At 41.3% G+C, this 17,309-nt stretch overlaps 1 protein-coding gene across 2 annotated transcripts in view; it reads right to left on the reverse strand.

The window, feature by feature from the left end:
- The window catches only part of ALG9 (ALG9 alpha-1,2-mannosyltransferase), a 178,166-nt gene that overhangs the window by 107,721 nt on the left and 53,136 nt on the right, over positions 1-17,309 (reverse strand). For both annotated transcript variants that reach the window (XM_030220749.1, XM_030220748.1), the window contains 2 exons: positions 14,524-14,646; positions 7,763-7,917 (listed from right to left, as the gene is read on the reverse strand). In XM_030220749.1, coding sequence (XP_030076609.1) covers positions 7,763-7,917; positions 14,524-14,646 — 278 coding nt within the window. The remainder of the gene's footprint in view (positions 1-7,762; positions 7,918-14,523; positions 14,647-17,309) is intronic.

The following is a 17,309-nucleotide window of genomic DNA, read 5'->3' on the forward strand; positions in this document are numbered from 1 at the left end:
TACCTACTTGAGCACACAGTTATGGAACGCATTGCCGCGCAACTTAAAAACGATCCACGAACTAACAAGCTTCCACAAACAACTGAAGACCCATCTCTTTAACAAGGCATACCACAAAAATCAACCAATGTGAATACACACAACTCCTCCACAGATATTCAGGACCGTCTTACAATATCTTCTTGTAATACTACTTTCATGTTTTATCATTATCATGTTGACCAAGACCCTCCTATAACACTAAATATGTATTTTCTAATATATTACCGCTATTCATGATGTATTGTAAGCCACATTGAGCCTGCAAAGAGGTGGGAAAATGTGGGATACAAATGCAATAAATAAATAAATAAAATACAGCAAATTTGTTCCAAACGGTGCTAACACCAATTACAGCCAATTATTGATTTTTAAATCCAATTAGCAGCTAATTTAACAATTAAGTTATGGACATAACCAATAGTATTCTATAACTTGTGTGTACATCTTTGCACACTAAGAATCAAAATTGTGTGCACAAGTTTATAGAATTGGGAGGACACTGGAGACTCAATCCAGACAGTTTCTCTTAAAAATGAACTCGTAAAATGAGTAAACGGAGTTCCACGTAATTTGCACCTATTTCGGAAGGCAAAGAAGAGGCGTATTGGGAAAGAAATAGTATGTTTTAAGCCTATAAAATGTATTAGATATTTTCCTGTTTTGATTGTCCTGAAGTGTATTTCTCCTATTTGGCCAACAGGTGGTATTTCTTTGAGGTAAAGCTGTTATAGGGAACTGAATGTTCCTTTCCTTAACACAAGCAGGAAGCAAGCAGCAGTATACTTTTAAAACTTGTTGACTGGGCTCTGATTGGCCTGGAGTTTGAAAAAATAACCCAGTAGTACTGGGTGTTGCTTCAGTCTTAGCCTGGGAGAAGAGAGAGACAGATCTCTGATCTCTTTGCTGAAACTCAACAGTTATATATCCTGATCTTCCCAGGTACTGTTGAGACAATATACAAATGTTTAGTTAATGTTATAATTGATCCATATTTCAGTAACCTGTTATTGTTCTGCTGATTGCACATTGTCCATTGTTCAATTTTTAAGACAATAATTTAGTTTATTGTCTCTCTGTCTGGACTGATAAAGAATCCTAGTGGTTTGTGTGTTGGTCTGTGAGTGCTTTCTGGGAACTGTGGGACCACTGACCATTGGCCAGATCTAAAGGTCTTTATTCTATCCTCATCCTTCTCGATCTAGCTGCTGCTTTTGACACTGTTGATCACAGCCTACTCCTTGATAAGCTGTCCTCACTTGGATTTCAGGGCTCTGTTCTTTCCTGGTTGTCTTCTTATCTCTCCCAGCGTACCTTTAGTGTATACTCTAGTGGATCCTCCTCTACTTCTATCCCACTGTCAGTTGGTGTACCTCTGGGATCTGTCCTGGGACCTCTTCTTTTCTACATCTATACTTCTTCCCTTGGTAGTCTGATCTCATCCCATAGTTTTCAGTATCAGCTTTACGCTGACGACACCCAGATCTACCTCTCAGCCTAAATCCAGGCCAAAGTATCAGCCTGCCTGTCTGACATTGCTGCCTGATGTCTCAGCGCCATCTGAAGTGTACAGCACTGGGTACGTCTAGTAGAGCTTTAGAAATGTTAAGTAGTAGTAGTGTGACCCCAGTTATCTAGAAATCACTAGGGATAATTCGAGAGTGGGAGACTCGCCCAAAGGCGGTTGTGACCCAGTCAGTGGGAGGAAGGTGCCAGTGTAGAGTACAAGCTGCAGGTGCAGGCAGACCTGAGTTGTGCTGGGGATAGACCCTCTAAGTGACCGCAGGGTAACCCCAGGCGAGTGGGCTAGGCATTTCGTGACAAGTATAACAGGGCAGATCTTGTGGGTGCAGGCCACTTTTTCCTCCCCCTTCCTCTGAACACGTTCCACTTTTAACACAGATAAATGCACATGCTAGAGATGCAAATAGGACAAAAATTTAGTTCACTTGTTCCTTTTAACTGATTTGGGGCCAGTTTTCTGTTAGTTTCACACATTTGTTTTGATTAAAAAAAAATTAACATGCACTAAAACCTTTTTTTTGTTTTTTTTAAACACATACGCTGACTTCATAGGTTAATGCACATTAAACTTGATTTTGCATGCACTAACTTTTTTTAAAAGGATGGCAACAAAATGGACATGGATCCCTAGTATATGTGCTGTTGAGATCTGTGCATATTTTTAGCTGTGCAGAGGAGGATGGTGTTCAGACAGGCCAGCCTTCCCAGCTTTGAAAATTACTTTTTACAAGCAATGCGAGTGTGTAGACCATCATTTTACATGATCAGGTAGGCACTTATAAAATTCCCCTGGGGTATACACACATAAAAGTTGGCACTGGGGTCCCATGGAGGACAATTTTGTAACAGGAATGAAGGATCACTCTATGATCTTGAGCAAGTCACAACCATCCCCTGCCTCAGATACAAATTTAGGGGTTCTTTTACAAAAGTCCATTAAATACTTAACACATGGTTAACGCCTGGAAACAGGCTTCCGCACAGCTGTGTTGCTTCTTTTTTGATGCTGCCGGCAGCCCACAGAAACACTGCTGAGGGGAAGGGGGAAAGACAAGAGAGATATTGAACCGGGCGAGAAGGCAGCGCCAGTTGAAGCAAGTGAGGGTGCGGTGGCAGAAGCATTGTTTGCCCCAGGCCCAGCTTTGTATCTCAGCGGCCCTGTGTACTTGTACAGCCCACATAGCATTCAATCCTCTAACTCTGGACCAGCATGAGAAGAGGTAGGGAGTAGTAGCGGACAGAAGCAGGGAAGGAAGGGGGTAGGAGTAGGAAAAAGAAAATGAGATGCAACTTGATGGGGTGTAGAGAGGAAGGGGAGATGCTAGCCCACTGGGGTAAGGGGATGCTGAATTATGAGGGGGGTGGGCGCACAGTTGAAGATCATCCTAGGGTATCCAATACCCTTCAGTTGTTTTCAGGGACCCAATTTTATAAAAGCTCATAGGAAAATCAGAGTACATTATACCAGAACTATTACTGCTACTATTTATCATTTCTATAGCGCTACAAGGAATACACAGCGCTGTACACCATACACAAAAAAGACAGGCCCTGCTCAAACAGCTTACAATCTAGAGCTTCAACCTTTTTGGTGGCTGGTCCACTGTTATGGAACATGCCAGGACAGTTGCACTTATGTGCAAGTAAGCCTGAATTTAAAAAGCTGTTAAAAACATATTCCTTTGTGCAGGCTTTTATTTAAAGGGTGTAATTTATGTTAATTAAGGCAAGGCAGCTTTATTTATGTGGGAAAGATCATTATTTAAGAAGTTATTAAATCTGCTTCTGAGGATTAGCATTTGAATGTCAGAAAATAGATTAACAAAGAATGATGTATTAGTAGCACCACTGATCGTGTTTGATATTTGTGTATTGTGTATGATTGTTTATTTTTAATGTGAATGTATTTGCTGTGAACCACTTAGGTTTTAAGCGGGTTATAACATAAATATGTGCTTATTGGTATTTTCTGCTTAAGCACTCTGGTGTAAAATTGCTTTCTATGCGTAGCATAAAATAAAGAGGTGGGGGGGGGGAGAATGGAAAGTAGTTCATCAAAAACATCCATAAAAGAAACGACCTTACACTGAACTAGGCTAAACAGCTTGTTCTGTTGTCAAGGTCACATGGATCAGGAAGAAGAGGAACAGAAGCAGAGCTACTGTGCTCAGAACAAAAAGGGGGGTTCCCTGCTGTTGACTGTGATGAAATGGCTCCTTTTTGTTTGAATTATCAGTGCATTTATGAGGGCTTCTAACCTTGAAGCAAACACCTAGGAAAGATCATAAATGGTCTAGATACATTTCTGTTAAATGTTATCACTACTGGGTTTACTCTTACCAGATAAAATGTTAATTTATACATCTCATGGTGTAGCCAGGACCAAGCACGGGCTGTGGCAATAGAGCTCTCCCCAGGGTATCTGGTGCCCTAGGCTGGGGCGAACTAACCATACAGGCAACTAGGCAGGGCCCAGAGGGTCTGGGGGCCCAGTGCTTCCCCCGCCTCCGCCCGTGCACACAAGAGCGCCTCCCTGGGCTTATTTTGAAGGGCCTTGGTGGTCTATAGGTCTCTCTTCGGGGCAGCAAAAAAGCTTACTCTTTCCTGCCCACTGTGCTGCTCTGTCCGACACAGCTGCATTTTCAAAATGGCTGCCGAGACCCGCAAGACAGCCACAGGAAGTCTCAGCAGCCATTAAGAAGTGGCGGTGCCGAGTAGAAAAGTGTGGGGTTCTTTCCTGCCCCCCCCAAAGAGGTCACTAGACCATCAAGGCCCTTCAAATTAAGCCCAGGGGGCTCCAGTGTGCGGGGGGGGGGGGGGGGGGGAGAGGCAGTGGACCCTCAGACCCAAGGTAGGCCCAGGGGGATATAGTGTACAGGGGGGGTGCTAGAAATAAGGGGGGGGCAGCAACTCGGGAGGGGCAATGACCCTTTCTGCCCAAGGCCCAGATCACTGTCAGTCTGCCCCTATCCTAGGCTAATGGTTCCTAAACCTGTCCTGGGGGAACCCCAGCCAGTAAAGTTTTCAGGATATCTACAATGAATATTCATGAGTTAGATTTGTATGCAATGGGGACAGTGCATACAAACCTAACTCATGAATATTCATTGTGGATATCTTGAAAATCTGACTGGCTGGGTTGCCCTAAAACAGGTTTGGGCCCCACTGCCCTAGGTGAAATCCTCACCCATGCTCAACCCCCCATCCCCCCCAGTTGACTCAAGGCCTGACACACTCTTCTGTAGGCCAGCATTTCCCCTTTCCTCCCCCTGGGTCCAGCACCTGCACTTCCCCCCTCCCCTAACAGCAACCCTTCTCTACCCACCCTCCCTTCCACAAGATTCAGCATCTCACGTCCCCTTTCCTATCATGTGTCAAGCATTTCCTCCCTACCCCTGCTGTGCTACTTCTTCTCATGCCAAAGGTATTGGCCTTTCAGTAGACACCTGCACTTGTGCTGCTGGGTCCTGCCTGCCTACAATGCAGGAATCTGTCGGCTGGGAGGGAGGGATATGGCAGTGCTTCAGTATGGAAGTCTACTGAAAATCTTTGTGCTAGCACAGAGTACCCTTTTGAGCTTTGGCCCTAGAAGAGAAAGGGTAACAGTAGCCATAATGCTCCAGAGTAGGGCATGCTTAGCCCCTTTCAGAAGCTGCACCAGGTGCTCCTTTGTAAGTATGAAGTAAGGCAAGACAAGCATTAGCTAATTTCTAGGCACATAACTACTATCTGCTGAGGCATGTAGGGCCTGATGCAGAGAACACTTGTTTGGAGCCGTGGGGAGGGGGGGAGTGCATTTAATTTGGACATCAATGTCAAACATGCACTACAGATTGAAGCTTGAGGGAGGTATCTTATCAATACCATCCAGGCTGGCTTCTAGGTTACTCAAACAAGTGCAATAGGGTGAGGTTGGGGGGGGGGGGGGGGGGGCTTGCAGGAAACATGGTTAAAAAAGCTCCGCACACAACCAGTTGAAAATGGATGGTTGCGATTTCATGTTTAATAAACTGAAGTCCGAGAAATAGCACATTCGAAAAAATGAAGCTACAATTTGCCAATACTACTGAGCATACAGAAAGAGAAAAAAAATAAACTATTGGGGGAGGGGGTACAAACCCTTAATTTTTTAAAGTGACAAATCTGTTTATATACTAGGTTATCAAAATGTTTCATTTTCTCTCCCCTGACCCTAGCTGGCTCATTTGTTCAGGCATGTGCAGCACCAATGATCCCTAGAAAACTTCCCCAAGAGCACATGGTACAAGCATCAGTGCCAGGTAGGTGGCAAGTCACATGAGCTCCCCCAGGAGGTTCTATTCCCACACCTGTTGGCTTTAAAATAAATTACCTTCTCTGTTTTTAATTGGCGAACAAGAGGCTCATTTCAGCTGGGAATCCAAGCGCGTGGAATTCATTCGGCTTTGCCTCATTGCCCACAATTACCATGTAAATTGCATAGATCCTGACAGTGAGTGACGCAGAGAGATGTCGGGGCTTGACAGTTACATGTTTAAAACCGTACAGAGTAATTTAAAGCAAATTCCAGTGCTCTGCAGAACAGAATGTCTCCAGCATTTCTTTCAGAGCAGAAGGGGCTGGGATTTGCACTCTGGAGCTGAAATGTATGGGGGTTTTTTTAATTCCTTTCACCAGACAGAAACCCTACTGTGCTCAACATTAGATGCATTGGAAGATATTGCTCCAGTTCATTTGGTCAACCTGCTGGCTGATGATAAAGGAAGATTCAATGTTATTGCAGACAACCTTGTGTGGAGGACTGGCCTAGTGGTTAGAGCACCGGTCTTGAAATCCAGAGGTGACCGGTTCAAATCCCACTGCTGCTCCTTGTGATCTTGGGCAAGTCACTTACCCCTCCATTGCCTCAGGTACAAACCTGGATTGTGAGCCCTCCTGGGACAGAGAAATATCCAGAGTACCTCAATGAAACTCACCTAGAGCTACTACTGAAAAAGGTGTGAGCTAAATCTAAATAATAAATAAATAAATAAAACAAACCTCTACAATAGGTAGAAATTATGTCGGTGACTGTGGGTGCCTGGGAATTGGAACACACTGAGGGAGTTAACAAGAGTTATGTGAGCTGACCTAGTGAAAGGTGAATCGTAAATAACAAATATATAAATAAAGTGATGGAGAAGATCATAAAAGTCAACACACCTGCTTTACAACAATGACGTTAGCCATAGAAGCACTAAGTTCCCCTAATTAGCACACAATGGACTATTGTTCTGGGCTTCACCTTGGGCATGTTGACCCCCACCTACTGGCCAATAGAGGATGACTGAATTTCGGTTTAGGCCAAAACAAAAAGGTGGTGACCACTCTCTGCCTCCCCCAACCCCTGATCAAAAGCATCGCCCTGTGGTCTAGTGGCCTAGTCAGGGCAGAAGCAATCTCCTGTCGTTTCTGTCCATGCCAAAAAGGCTGCCACTGGAAGTCTTAGCAGCCAGTTTGAGATTGGAGCCGACATGGACAGGAGCCACTGGGGATCACCTCTGCCCATGTCGTTTCCAATCTCGAAATCGTTGCCACAACCTCCAACAGGTGTCTTGTTTCAGCCAAAAATGAATAAACCCTGTTTTAGTCAACCTCTACTGGCCACTAACAACCCAGGAGACATCAGTGACCTATTATTTCCAGTACCATTACTGCAGGTTCTAGGTAGTATGAAACTCCAATGCCTCAAGCAGGCCTGTTTCAAATCAACTCTTAGCCAGGTCTACCTTTCAGGATACTCAAAATGAATAATCATGAGCTACTTTTATATACATTACGAATATGAGCTGGGGAACCTTGCATCTTCTACTTACTTTTATATTGTTTTATGTTATCTTTAACTATATGCTTATCTATTTATTTCACACATTCTTTATACAGCTGATCCAAATAATTTTTACACTCGGGGAGTAACTATCAAGATGGGTTACCAAGCTAACAGTAAAATAACGTCTTAACAGTAGCCCGTGTTGATAACTATGTCCTTCAGTGGTGCACAACGTTAATACCTAGTCTATTCACACTTTAAACAAGACATTCGTATACTGTTTTATTTTATGCCATACATTACCTTCAGCTTTGAATATATGACTTAAAATTAGAATTAGTAAATAAAATAAGATGTGGCTCAGGTTCTCTCAGACTAAGTTTAACAAATCCTGGTCTAGGTGAGACCTACCTGTAGTGCAGAAAGTGCAACAGCCCCGCAGAGGCAGATGAGGGGGTATATGGGAAACAAGAATCTTTCCTCTTTGTGGGGCTGAGTAAAGAAAATCAGGACCCAGATATACATAGGAGCCAGTGTCAGCCAGAAAGGCCTGCCCAGGTTCTGAACTGAAAGGAGAACAAACAACCTGTCAGGAATTTTTCTTTTCAGAAACTGCTGTGTAATACGTACATAGAGTTTTCCCACCTCTTTGAATGTTCCACTCTGGATGGCAGGCTCTGGTTTTAAACTCAGACCTTCTTTGTCTATGATCCTGTCACTAGAGAGTCCTTGCATATGAACAGCATTACTCTGACGCAAATGCTTCCAGGCTCCTATTGCCATCTGAATACTGTGGAGTGGTACCAGCACAGTCATAGCTATGTAAATACTGGGGCAGTGAATGGCAAAGAAGCTGATTTTTTTTTTCAAAAACATGCCAATTTTACCAGCAGCATTTTATATCTCTTCCATCCTAATAGGATCCTGTCTTCCAGGATAAGGAAAACGAATGGACCTTTCAAATTACAAGACTGAGACATATTGACACCATCATAGAAACATGACAGCAGATAAGAGCCAAATGGTCCATCCAGTCTGCCCATCCATGGCAACCACTATCTCCTCCTTTTCCTGAGAGATCCAGGTGCCTGTCCCATGCTTTCTTAAATTCAGACACAGTCCTCGAATCCACCACTTTCACTGGGAGACAGGCGATTCCACACATCCTCCACCCTTTTCCTTGAAAAGTACTTCCTTAGATTACTCCTGAGCCTATAGAAACATGACAGCATGGCATTTCAATGCAACATATGCTTCTTGCTCCAAATCTTATACCCTATGGCTCTGATTTTATAACAGAATACCCGTGTGAAAAATCTGCAAAGGCACTAAATTTTACGCCTATTTTATACTGGCACCCAGAACCAGCCCTAATAGCCTGCAATTGCCAATGTACACAGTTACATCTGCGCCAAAGCTAGTGTAAATATGAGTGGAAACTCTATCCCCCTAATTATATATTTTCGTGGGTGTACTTTTTGCATGCAAATGTGGTCAGAAAATTTTATAAAAACCCTTTTCTGCATTAAAAACAGCCTTCAGATGCTGAAAAACCTTTCAAAAATCCGCAATATTTATTTATTTATTTATTTGTTGCATTTGTATCCCACATTTTCCTACCTATTTGCAGGCTCAATGTGGCTTACATTACGCCGTAGTGGCGATCGCCATTACCGGAGTGAGAAATACAAAGTGGTAATGCATTACAGTTCATAAGTGATAGAGTAATTTAAGCAGTCAAGTATAGAGAGTTCATTTCCGGAATGAGAGATAAAGTGGTATTGCGTTAAAGTTCATTAAAATCAAAGTAGTTGAGGTAGTCAAGAGTAGAACTTCGGTTTCGTCCAGGTCTGGTATAAGTTTCAGTATTTAGGATGGATCATTGTGGTATGCCTTTTTAAGCAGGTGAGGTTTTAGTGATTTTCTGAAGATTGTTAGGTCGTGCATTGTTTTTATGACATTTGGTAGTGCATTCCATATTTGCGTGCTTATGTAAGAGAAGCTGGATGCATATGTTGATTTATATTTCAGTCCTTTGCAGCTGGTGTAGTGGAGATTCAGGAATGTGCGTGATGACCTTTTTGTGTTTCTGGTTGGTAGTTCTATGAGGTCTGACATGTAGACCGGGGCCTCGCTGTAAATGATTTTATGAACCAGGGTGCAAATTTTGAACACAATGCGTTAAGTGGGAGCCAGTGTAAGTTTTCTCTTAGGGGTTTGGCACTCTCATATTTCATTTTTCCAAATATGAGTCTAGCTGCTGTATTTTGGGCAGTTTGGAGTTTCTTCATGATTTGTTCTTTGCATCCAGAAAAGATTGCATTGCAGTAGTCTAAATGACTTAGTACCACTGATTGTACCAGGCTGCGGAATATTGCCCTTGGAAAAAAAGGTTTTAGTTTTTTGAGTTTCCACATTGAATGGAACATTTTCTTCATTGTATTTTTCACATGGCTTTCTAGTGTAAGATTTCGGTCAATTGTAACTCCAAGAATTTTCAGGCTATCTTAAACAGGAAGAATGTAGTCTGGGGTTTGTAGGTGTTATATTGTGATGAGAGGATGAGACGACGTGTTTTTTTCTGCGTTGAGTTTTAATTGAAATGCATCCGCCCAGGAATTCATGATATGGAGGCTGTGTTTGATTTCATTTGTGATTTCTGTTAGATTATATTTGAACGGGATGTAAATCGTGATGTCGTCTGCGTAGATGTAGGGGTTGAGGCCTTGGTTAGATAATGATTTGGCTAGGGGTGTCATCATTAGGTTGAAAAGGGTCGGTGAAAGCGGTGATTCTTGGGGTACTCCACAATTAGGTTTCCATGGTGCTGATGTGTTCGAATTTGATGTAACTTGGTATGCTCTTGCTGTTAGGAAGCCTTTGATCCAACTAAGTACACTTCCTCCGATCCCGAAGTATTCTAAGATATTTAATAGTATTTTATGGTTTACCATGTCGAACGCGCTGGACATGTCGAATTGTAAGAGAAGTATATTGTTGCCAGTTGCAATTGCTTGTTTGAATTTGGTTAGTAGAGTGATTAGTACTGTTTCGATGCTGTGATTGGATCAGAATCCTGATTATGATTTTTAGGTTATTGGGACATATGTCCAGTTTGCAATGGGATTTGGCGAACCTGTTGATTGCTTGGGAGACTGTTACGTCAGTTAGTAGAGCAAAGTTTGTCCAGAGTCGGTCTACTGGGTATTCATCGGGTTTTGGGTCCAAACAGACCAAGAATTTTTCGTGGTCAGAGCATTAGTTGGCAACGTGATTTGTAATTTTATAATTTTCTCTTTGAAGTATTTAGCAAGGTTGTCTGCTGATGGGGTGTCTGTGTTGGTTTTGGTTACCGGTGTGGTATCCATTAGTTTGTTCACGAGTTGGAATAGTTTATGCGTGTCTTTGTAGTCTGGCCCTATTTTGGTTTTGTAATATGATCTTTTAGTTTGTCTTATTGCATATTTGTATTTTCTTTGCAGTTGTTTCCAAACGTTCAGTGTGGGTTCGTCTTTTATTTTGTTCCATGCTCGTTCAAGTCTCCTAACTTGTGTTTTTAGTTTTTTCAGTTCTTCGTTAAACCATGGTATCGAATTATATCTTCGTGAGGTTCTAGTTTGTAGTGGTGCTATTTTGTCTAGTATGCTTCTGCATCTATTGTCCCAATGTTGGAGATAGTGTTTCAAGTCCGTATGTGCTATCCATTCGTTCTTGTAGATCTGTTGCCAGAATGTTGCTTGTGGTATGATCCTTTTTTTCGCCATTGTAGGGGAAGGTTTAATTTGTGGTGGTATGACCCTGGTACGTCTGTCCATTTTGTATTTGTTAGTGTTAGGTTTAAGTCTGAGGACAGTTTGTGTGTGATAAGGTCGAGCGTGTGTCCTTTGACATGGGTTGCTTGCACGTTTGGCCAGTTGAGGTCCCATAGTTGGAGGCAATCTTTGCATTCACATGCGTTGGTTGAGTTAGATACACAAGTGTTCAATATGAAGTCCATGAAGTGTGGTTGGGATTCATGCCAGTTGCCTGGTGGTCTGTAAAACGGGATAAAATTTAGGTTGTCAAGTAAGGTTGTATGATGGATTCTAACTGAGGCGATTTCAAGTTGGGGTGTTATGGATTCGGCTGTTGTTACAGTGAAGTTGGATCTATGAATGAGTGCTATACCTCCCCCTCTTTTTTCTTTCCTTGTCCAGTGAGTGATTTTGTAGCCTGGGGGGCATAGATCTAAAATTATAGGATCCTTGTGATCATGGATCCAGGTTTCACTGATAAACAATAAGTCGAGGTTTTCTATCGTGATCCAATCTGTTATTATTGTTGTTTTGTTGACTACAGATCTGGTGTTTATGTATCCCATTAGAATTGTTTGGTAGGGTTCAGTTGAGTTTGGGGGTGTGCTGATTTTTGTTAATTGTCTATTCTCTTGTGGTATGGAATGGATTATTGTGTCCTCTCTTTCCTTTGTGTTGATTTTGTTCGCGTAGAGTAATTCTTCCATAATTTTGATTATTGTTCTTTTGGTGAGGTGTATTGTATCTGGGTAGTCTGTTGAGGATGTGTATTGTGGGTATTTTGTTGATATCTGTGAGAGGGCTGATCAGTGTATGGTGAATTAAGGATAAAGAGTAGATTAGGAGTTCAGTGAAGTTCCGCCCTCGTCTGATGTAACATCCTGTTTCCACAAGAGCAGACACAGGGAGGGGCCCGAAGGGAGGCGATCTGCCGCTGTGCTTTCACATGGAGGCGAGTGCTGCTGATCTGAATGAAGGGGACCCGGTGGCGGACGAATGGGGGCTGTCGACGGGGCTGGGGTGGGGAAGTGGAGACTGGAGACTGCGGCACCGGCGGCCTGAATAGTGATGTGGGGGGTCGGAAACGGCGGCCTCGGGCCCGGCTCAGTCTCTCGGCGTCCCTGCACAGGCAAACTTTGACCCCACAAGCATCCTACTTCTATTTCACAGCAATGACATCACTTCCAGCAGCCTGAAGGGGAGGAAGGAATATCCCATGCACAAGATGAAGTAATGCCACTATTATACACTACTATCCATATGCCCACCACTCCTCAGCTGAAGCTCTCAGGGGACTCCACCACCACAGCAGCTTACTGTTTAGGCTGACCAAAGCCATCCAATGTGGCCTTCATGCCAAAACATTTAGCTGCTCTTGCTCTAAATGATACAGTAGCACTCAAAGGAGTGGAGGAGTGGCCTAGTGGTTAGGGTGGTGGACTTTGGTCCTGGGAAACTGAGGAACTGAGTTCGATTCCCGACACAGGCAGCTCCTTGTGACTCTGGGCAAGTCACTTAACCCTCCATTGCCTACCGCATTGAGCCTGCCATGAGTGGGAAAGCGCGGGGTACAAATGTAACAACAAAAAAAAAGTCATATTATAACCAGAATATACTGTTCTAAGTGGGAGGGGGGGGGGGTTATGAGGGGTTGGACTTTTTTTTTTTAGTCTGTTGGTTTCGGTTTGGTTCTCTCCCTTTTGTTCCTAATTTTAGTTGAAGGGTAGGGGTGAGGAAGGGATGGGGTATAGTGGGACTTTCATCTGTCTGAAGTCAGCATATGTACCCTCTCGTGGTTTCTCTGCTGTTTCTTATCTTCAACAAAACAATGATTTATACTAAAATTGCTAAACAGTTAAGATGCAAAGGGGGTTGGTGTGATAGGGCTGGAAGGTAATAAGTTAGAGATTGGAATTAAAAAATAAAGTAAAAAATGCAACACTGTATTGTTTCCTTGAATGTTTACTGACTTCTTCAATAAAAAAAAGATGTAATAGAATGTGCTGTTCTAATCCTTTTAATACATTTCTTTTCTTGCAGCTACTCAATCAGATTTGAGGCACAAACACAGTGCTCATTCACTGGTGTACTTCACCTTAAAAATAAATCTATCACAATTGCTCTGCCTTCATTTGTCTACACAGGAGATGAGGAAGCAAGGGACATGTCCATTTTTGATGGCTGAAAAGACATTTACCACCTCTATATATTTACAATACAAAAAGTGAATGGAGCACTGGACTTTGGCATTTGTATGTTACAAAACTAAAGTCTATGTCACAACCATTTGGCTGTCACTGCCAGTGGCTGGAATGATTAAGAATTGCTTCTACCCTACCAAGGAGCGCTATGTGCCCAGGGAAGAGAAAACAGTGGTGGATCGGTCAGGAAGTGATATGGAACCCTGGTGGAAGGGCAACGGGAAAAAAGACCACCAAAGTCATTCTTGTACATCATTATTTGACATGCCTTTCCTTTCAGAATTTAAGGGGAAATGATCAACATGTGATACTTTACTGTTAACCCCATCATCAATAAACTAAGTCTCATTGCATAAAATGAGACCTGTGCTGAAATAACACGAGTTAGTGGTAAAATAACACGTCTTAACCATAGGCCACATTGATAACCTCCCACCTTAGTGTGAAGACTCTCAGTAACCACAACTGATATTGTGATGTCATCATGCTTCATTCTACCAATGCCCAAGAGCCAACCTCATCAGTGATGTCATAATGGCTTGACTGCCCTATAATTGGTTCAGTTTTATTCCATATAGCAGTGATTTTGATTTCTAGAACCATTTCTTTTTTTTTCTTTAATTAAGGGGGAAGTTATCAATGTGGGCTACAGTTAAGACGTTATTTTACTGTTAATTCCAGTTATTAGTAACTAGTTTTCAGAGCATAAAATGGGGCAGTCAGTTAACAAAATGTCAAACATTTACTGTATTAAATCTAACTTCAGGTCAATGTACAATGGCCAAACATCCTTCAAATGACCCAATATTCTTCAATTTGGTTACACCCTATGCTATCTATGAAAATGTTTTATTGTGTATTGTGTTGACATTGTAATGTAGCATACTCTGTATCGTATGCCGTACTCTGTATTATATTTTGAATATTTTTACTACTGTAATTGTCTATTGCTTATGTTCAACTTATTCTTGCTGTTCACCGCCTTGAGTGAATTCCTTCAAGAAAACGATAAATAAATCAAGGAATAAATTTGGAAGTGTAGCCTGTTTTGAAGACATTACAAATTTACCCACTCCTTTCCCTTCTTCACAACAAAAAATATGCAACAATTCTTACAAGAAAAATACACAAGTTTGAAACCGTCTGTTTTATCACCTTTCCAGACCTGTTGACTTACCATTAAATTTCTGCAACAGGCTCTCCATGAGAGACGTCAGAGGCAGGGCTAGGAGTGCCAATATGAAAGCCACGTTAAAATTCAGAAAACCGTTAATGAAATAGAAAGGCCAGGGTTCAGTACCTAAAGGAGTAACAAAAAAGAGATACAAAAGGTAATTAAAACTATTAATAATAGTTTAGCACCCAGACAACATACCTAAGATGAAAGAGAGAAAAAAAACTTACTATATAGAATTAACAGGATATTTGTAGAATATTTTGATCTACAATTTAATACAATAAAATTTAACATATGTTGTACACTTTTACCTGAAAGATCAACCACCGGAGTACAGGAACGTGCAACACTAAGAATGGTGAACAGTAGAAGAGGACAGTTCCAAGGAAACACGAGGGATATTTAGATAATCAAACGCAAGATCGAGTCTTTTTTTTTTTTTATAAACCTTGAGTTTTGATTATCTACGTCTCCCTCATGTTTCCTTGAAAGTGTCCTGATGGCTACTCTACTCCTCTGCTACTGTACAATTTTACCTAGCATGTTTGTTTTCTATTAATGTTAGAAGTTTTACTATTACCCACCTAGCCATGTTTTGATACATAAACACCAAAAATAAATAGATGTGAATTAGCACTCATATACAAGAGAAAAGAAGGGTTTCCTTCCAGCTCAATTGGAATTGGCTTTGGTGACGTACCCTTTCATTTGCAAAGACAAAGGGGTTTTCTGTCATTTTTTTAGCCTCCTCCCAACTCAGTCCACCTATCAGTGACCGTCAAGGGCCACAAACTCTAGCTCCCTCCAAAACTAGAAAATTAAGGCGACAAAAATGGTAAAGGAGATGGGATGACTTCCCTATAAAAAAAATAAAAAGGATAAAGAGGTTGGAGCTCTCCAGCACGTCATGAAGTTACTAAGTAGTAAATTTAAAATAAATTGGAGAAAATATTTCCTCACTCAATGTGCAATTAATCTCTGGAATTCTTAGCAGGGTTTAAAAATGTTTGGCCAAGTTCCTAAAATAAAAGTCCATAAACCATTAAGATGGAATTGGGAAATCCATTGTTTACACATGGGATAAACAGCAGAAAACCTGTTTTACTCTTTTGGGATCTTGCCAGATGCTTGTAACCTCAATTGGCCACTGTTGGAAACAGGATACTGGGCTTGATGGACCTGGTCTGTCCCAGTATGGCAATTCTTATGCTTACGAAACTTAGCTAATACTAAATTACACATGTTCTTATATTCCGCTAAATTCAAAAAGATTCTAAGTGGATAACAACTTAAATTCCTTCAGTCAAAGAAAAGTACAAGGCTACTGAGTGAAATTCTAACTCTAATCTTATTAACTTTTATAGATGTCAATCTCACTAAACAGTAATGTTTTTAATGCTCTTCTAAAAGTATAGTAAAGCGTAATCTCCTAATCATTAATTGTAAATTATTCTACAGTTTAACACCTTGATGCGAAAAAGATGATTCCAGTATTGATTTTTTAAAAACACCTTTCAAAGTAAGATAGTTCAACTTCAAACAGAGCTCAGATCTTACTAAGGCAAAAGAAGAAGGGAAATCCAAACAATTAATCAACTTATTGGAGAACTCACCATATAATGATTTATACCCCATACAAATGTTAACCTGTATTCTAAGATTAACTGGAAGCCATTGTAATTCCTTCAATCAACGTGACACCCTATTACATTTTCCCCAGACCGTATAGCAGCCTAGCGGCCTTATTTTGCAAAAACGGTGTCCTGTATAGAAAGAAGCTTTTTACTACAACCCCCGAGCAATGAGTTACAGCAGTCAAGATATGGGAACAAAACTGCTTGCACTACTGCTCTAAAGCTATTAAAATGAAGCATAGAGCGAAAAAAGAATCTCTTGGACAAGGCCTTAACATGTAGCACAAGTTAAGGCAGAATCTATTATAACTCCTAAAACTTTAGAATAATTCTCTATTACTATTATCTGTCCTATATGGGCGTCACTATTGAGCAATAGTCAACTATCTCCCTGGGTCTCTGCACACTACCTATGCAGCATTCCCAACTGTATAGAGCCTGAGGAACAGAAGCCTGACCTGGGAATCATACCCAGGTCTCTTACACTGCAATATGCAGCACTACCACTGAGCCACATGGAAAAGGTGAGTCTTAATGTTGCTCTGAGTGAGACTATTAACTATATGAAGCCTCATTCTGAATAAAATGTTGAGATAGGAATCTGGATGTTCAGGTGAGGATGTTCACAATTTCCATAATATTCTATAAAAGGCTCTGCTGAATGCAGAACCTTTTGTAAAATACATGTGTCATTTGCCAGCATGTGCGGAAAGAATGGCATCTATTGGCAGGTTCTACTTATAAATGCTGGCATTTATATGTGGAAATTCCAAATCTTGCTACTTCCATGTGTAAATGCCAGCAACTACACATATGTGACCATGCCTGGGTAAAGGTGACTATTGTAGCGCTGCAGAAGTAGTAGTAGTAAGTTGTCCAGAAACAAAAAATGAGGTTTTAACGAATCCTGTTAGAGCAAACAATTTGTAATACAACAGTCCAAACCCCATCCTTGTATTTGAAAAAAAAAAACTTGTTTAAAAAAGTTACAGAAGTTCAAACACGTAACTGCTGCAGATTCTTTATGGACCCATGACATGAAAAAGTCAGTCAGTCTCAACATTTTGGATCCACTACTTCAGCCATCTTTTCCCAGAGATGGTCACATATAAGAATAATTTTCCAGAAACTTGTACAAATAAAGTAGACAAT

Source organism: Microcaecilia unicolor, chromosome 12 (assembly GCF_901765095.1).
Source record: "Microcaecilia unicolor chromosome 12, aMicUni1.1, whole genome shotgun sequence".
NCBI classification, from domain to species: Eukaryota; Metazoa; Chordata; class Amphibia; order Gymnophiona; family Siphonopidae; genus Microcaecilia; species Microcaecilia unicolor.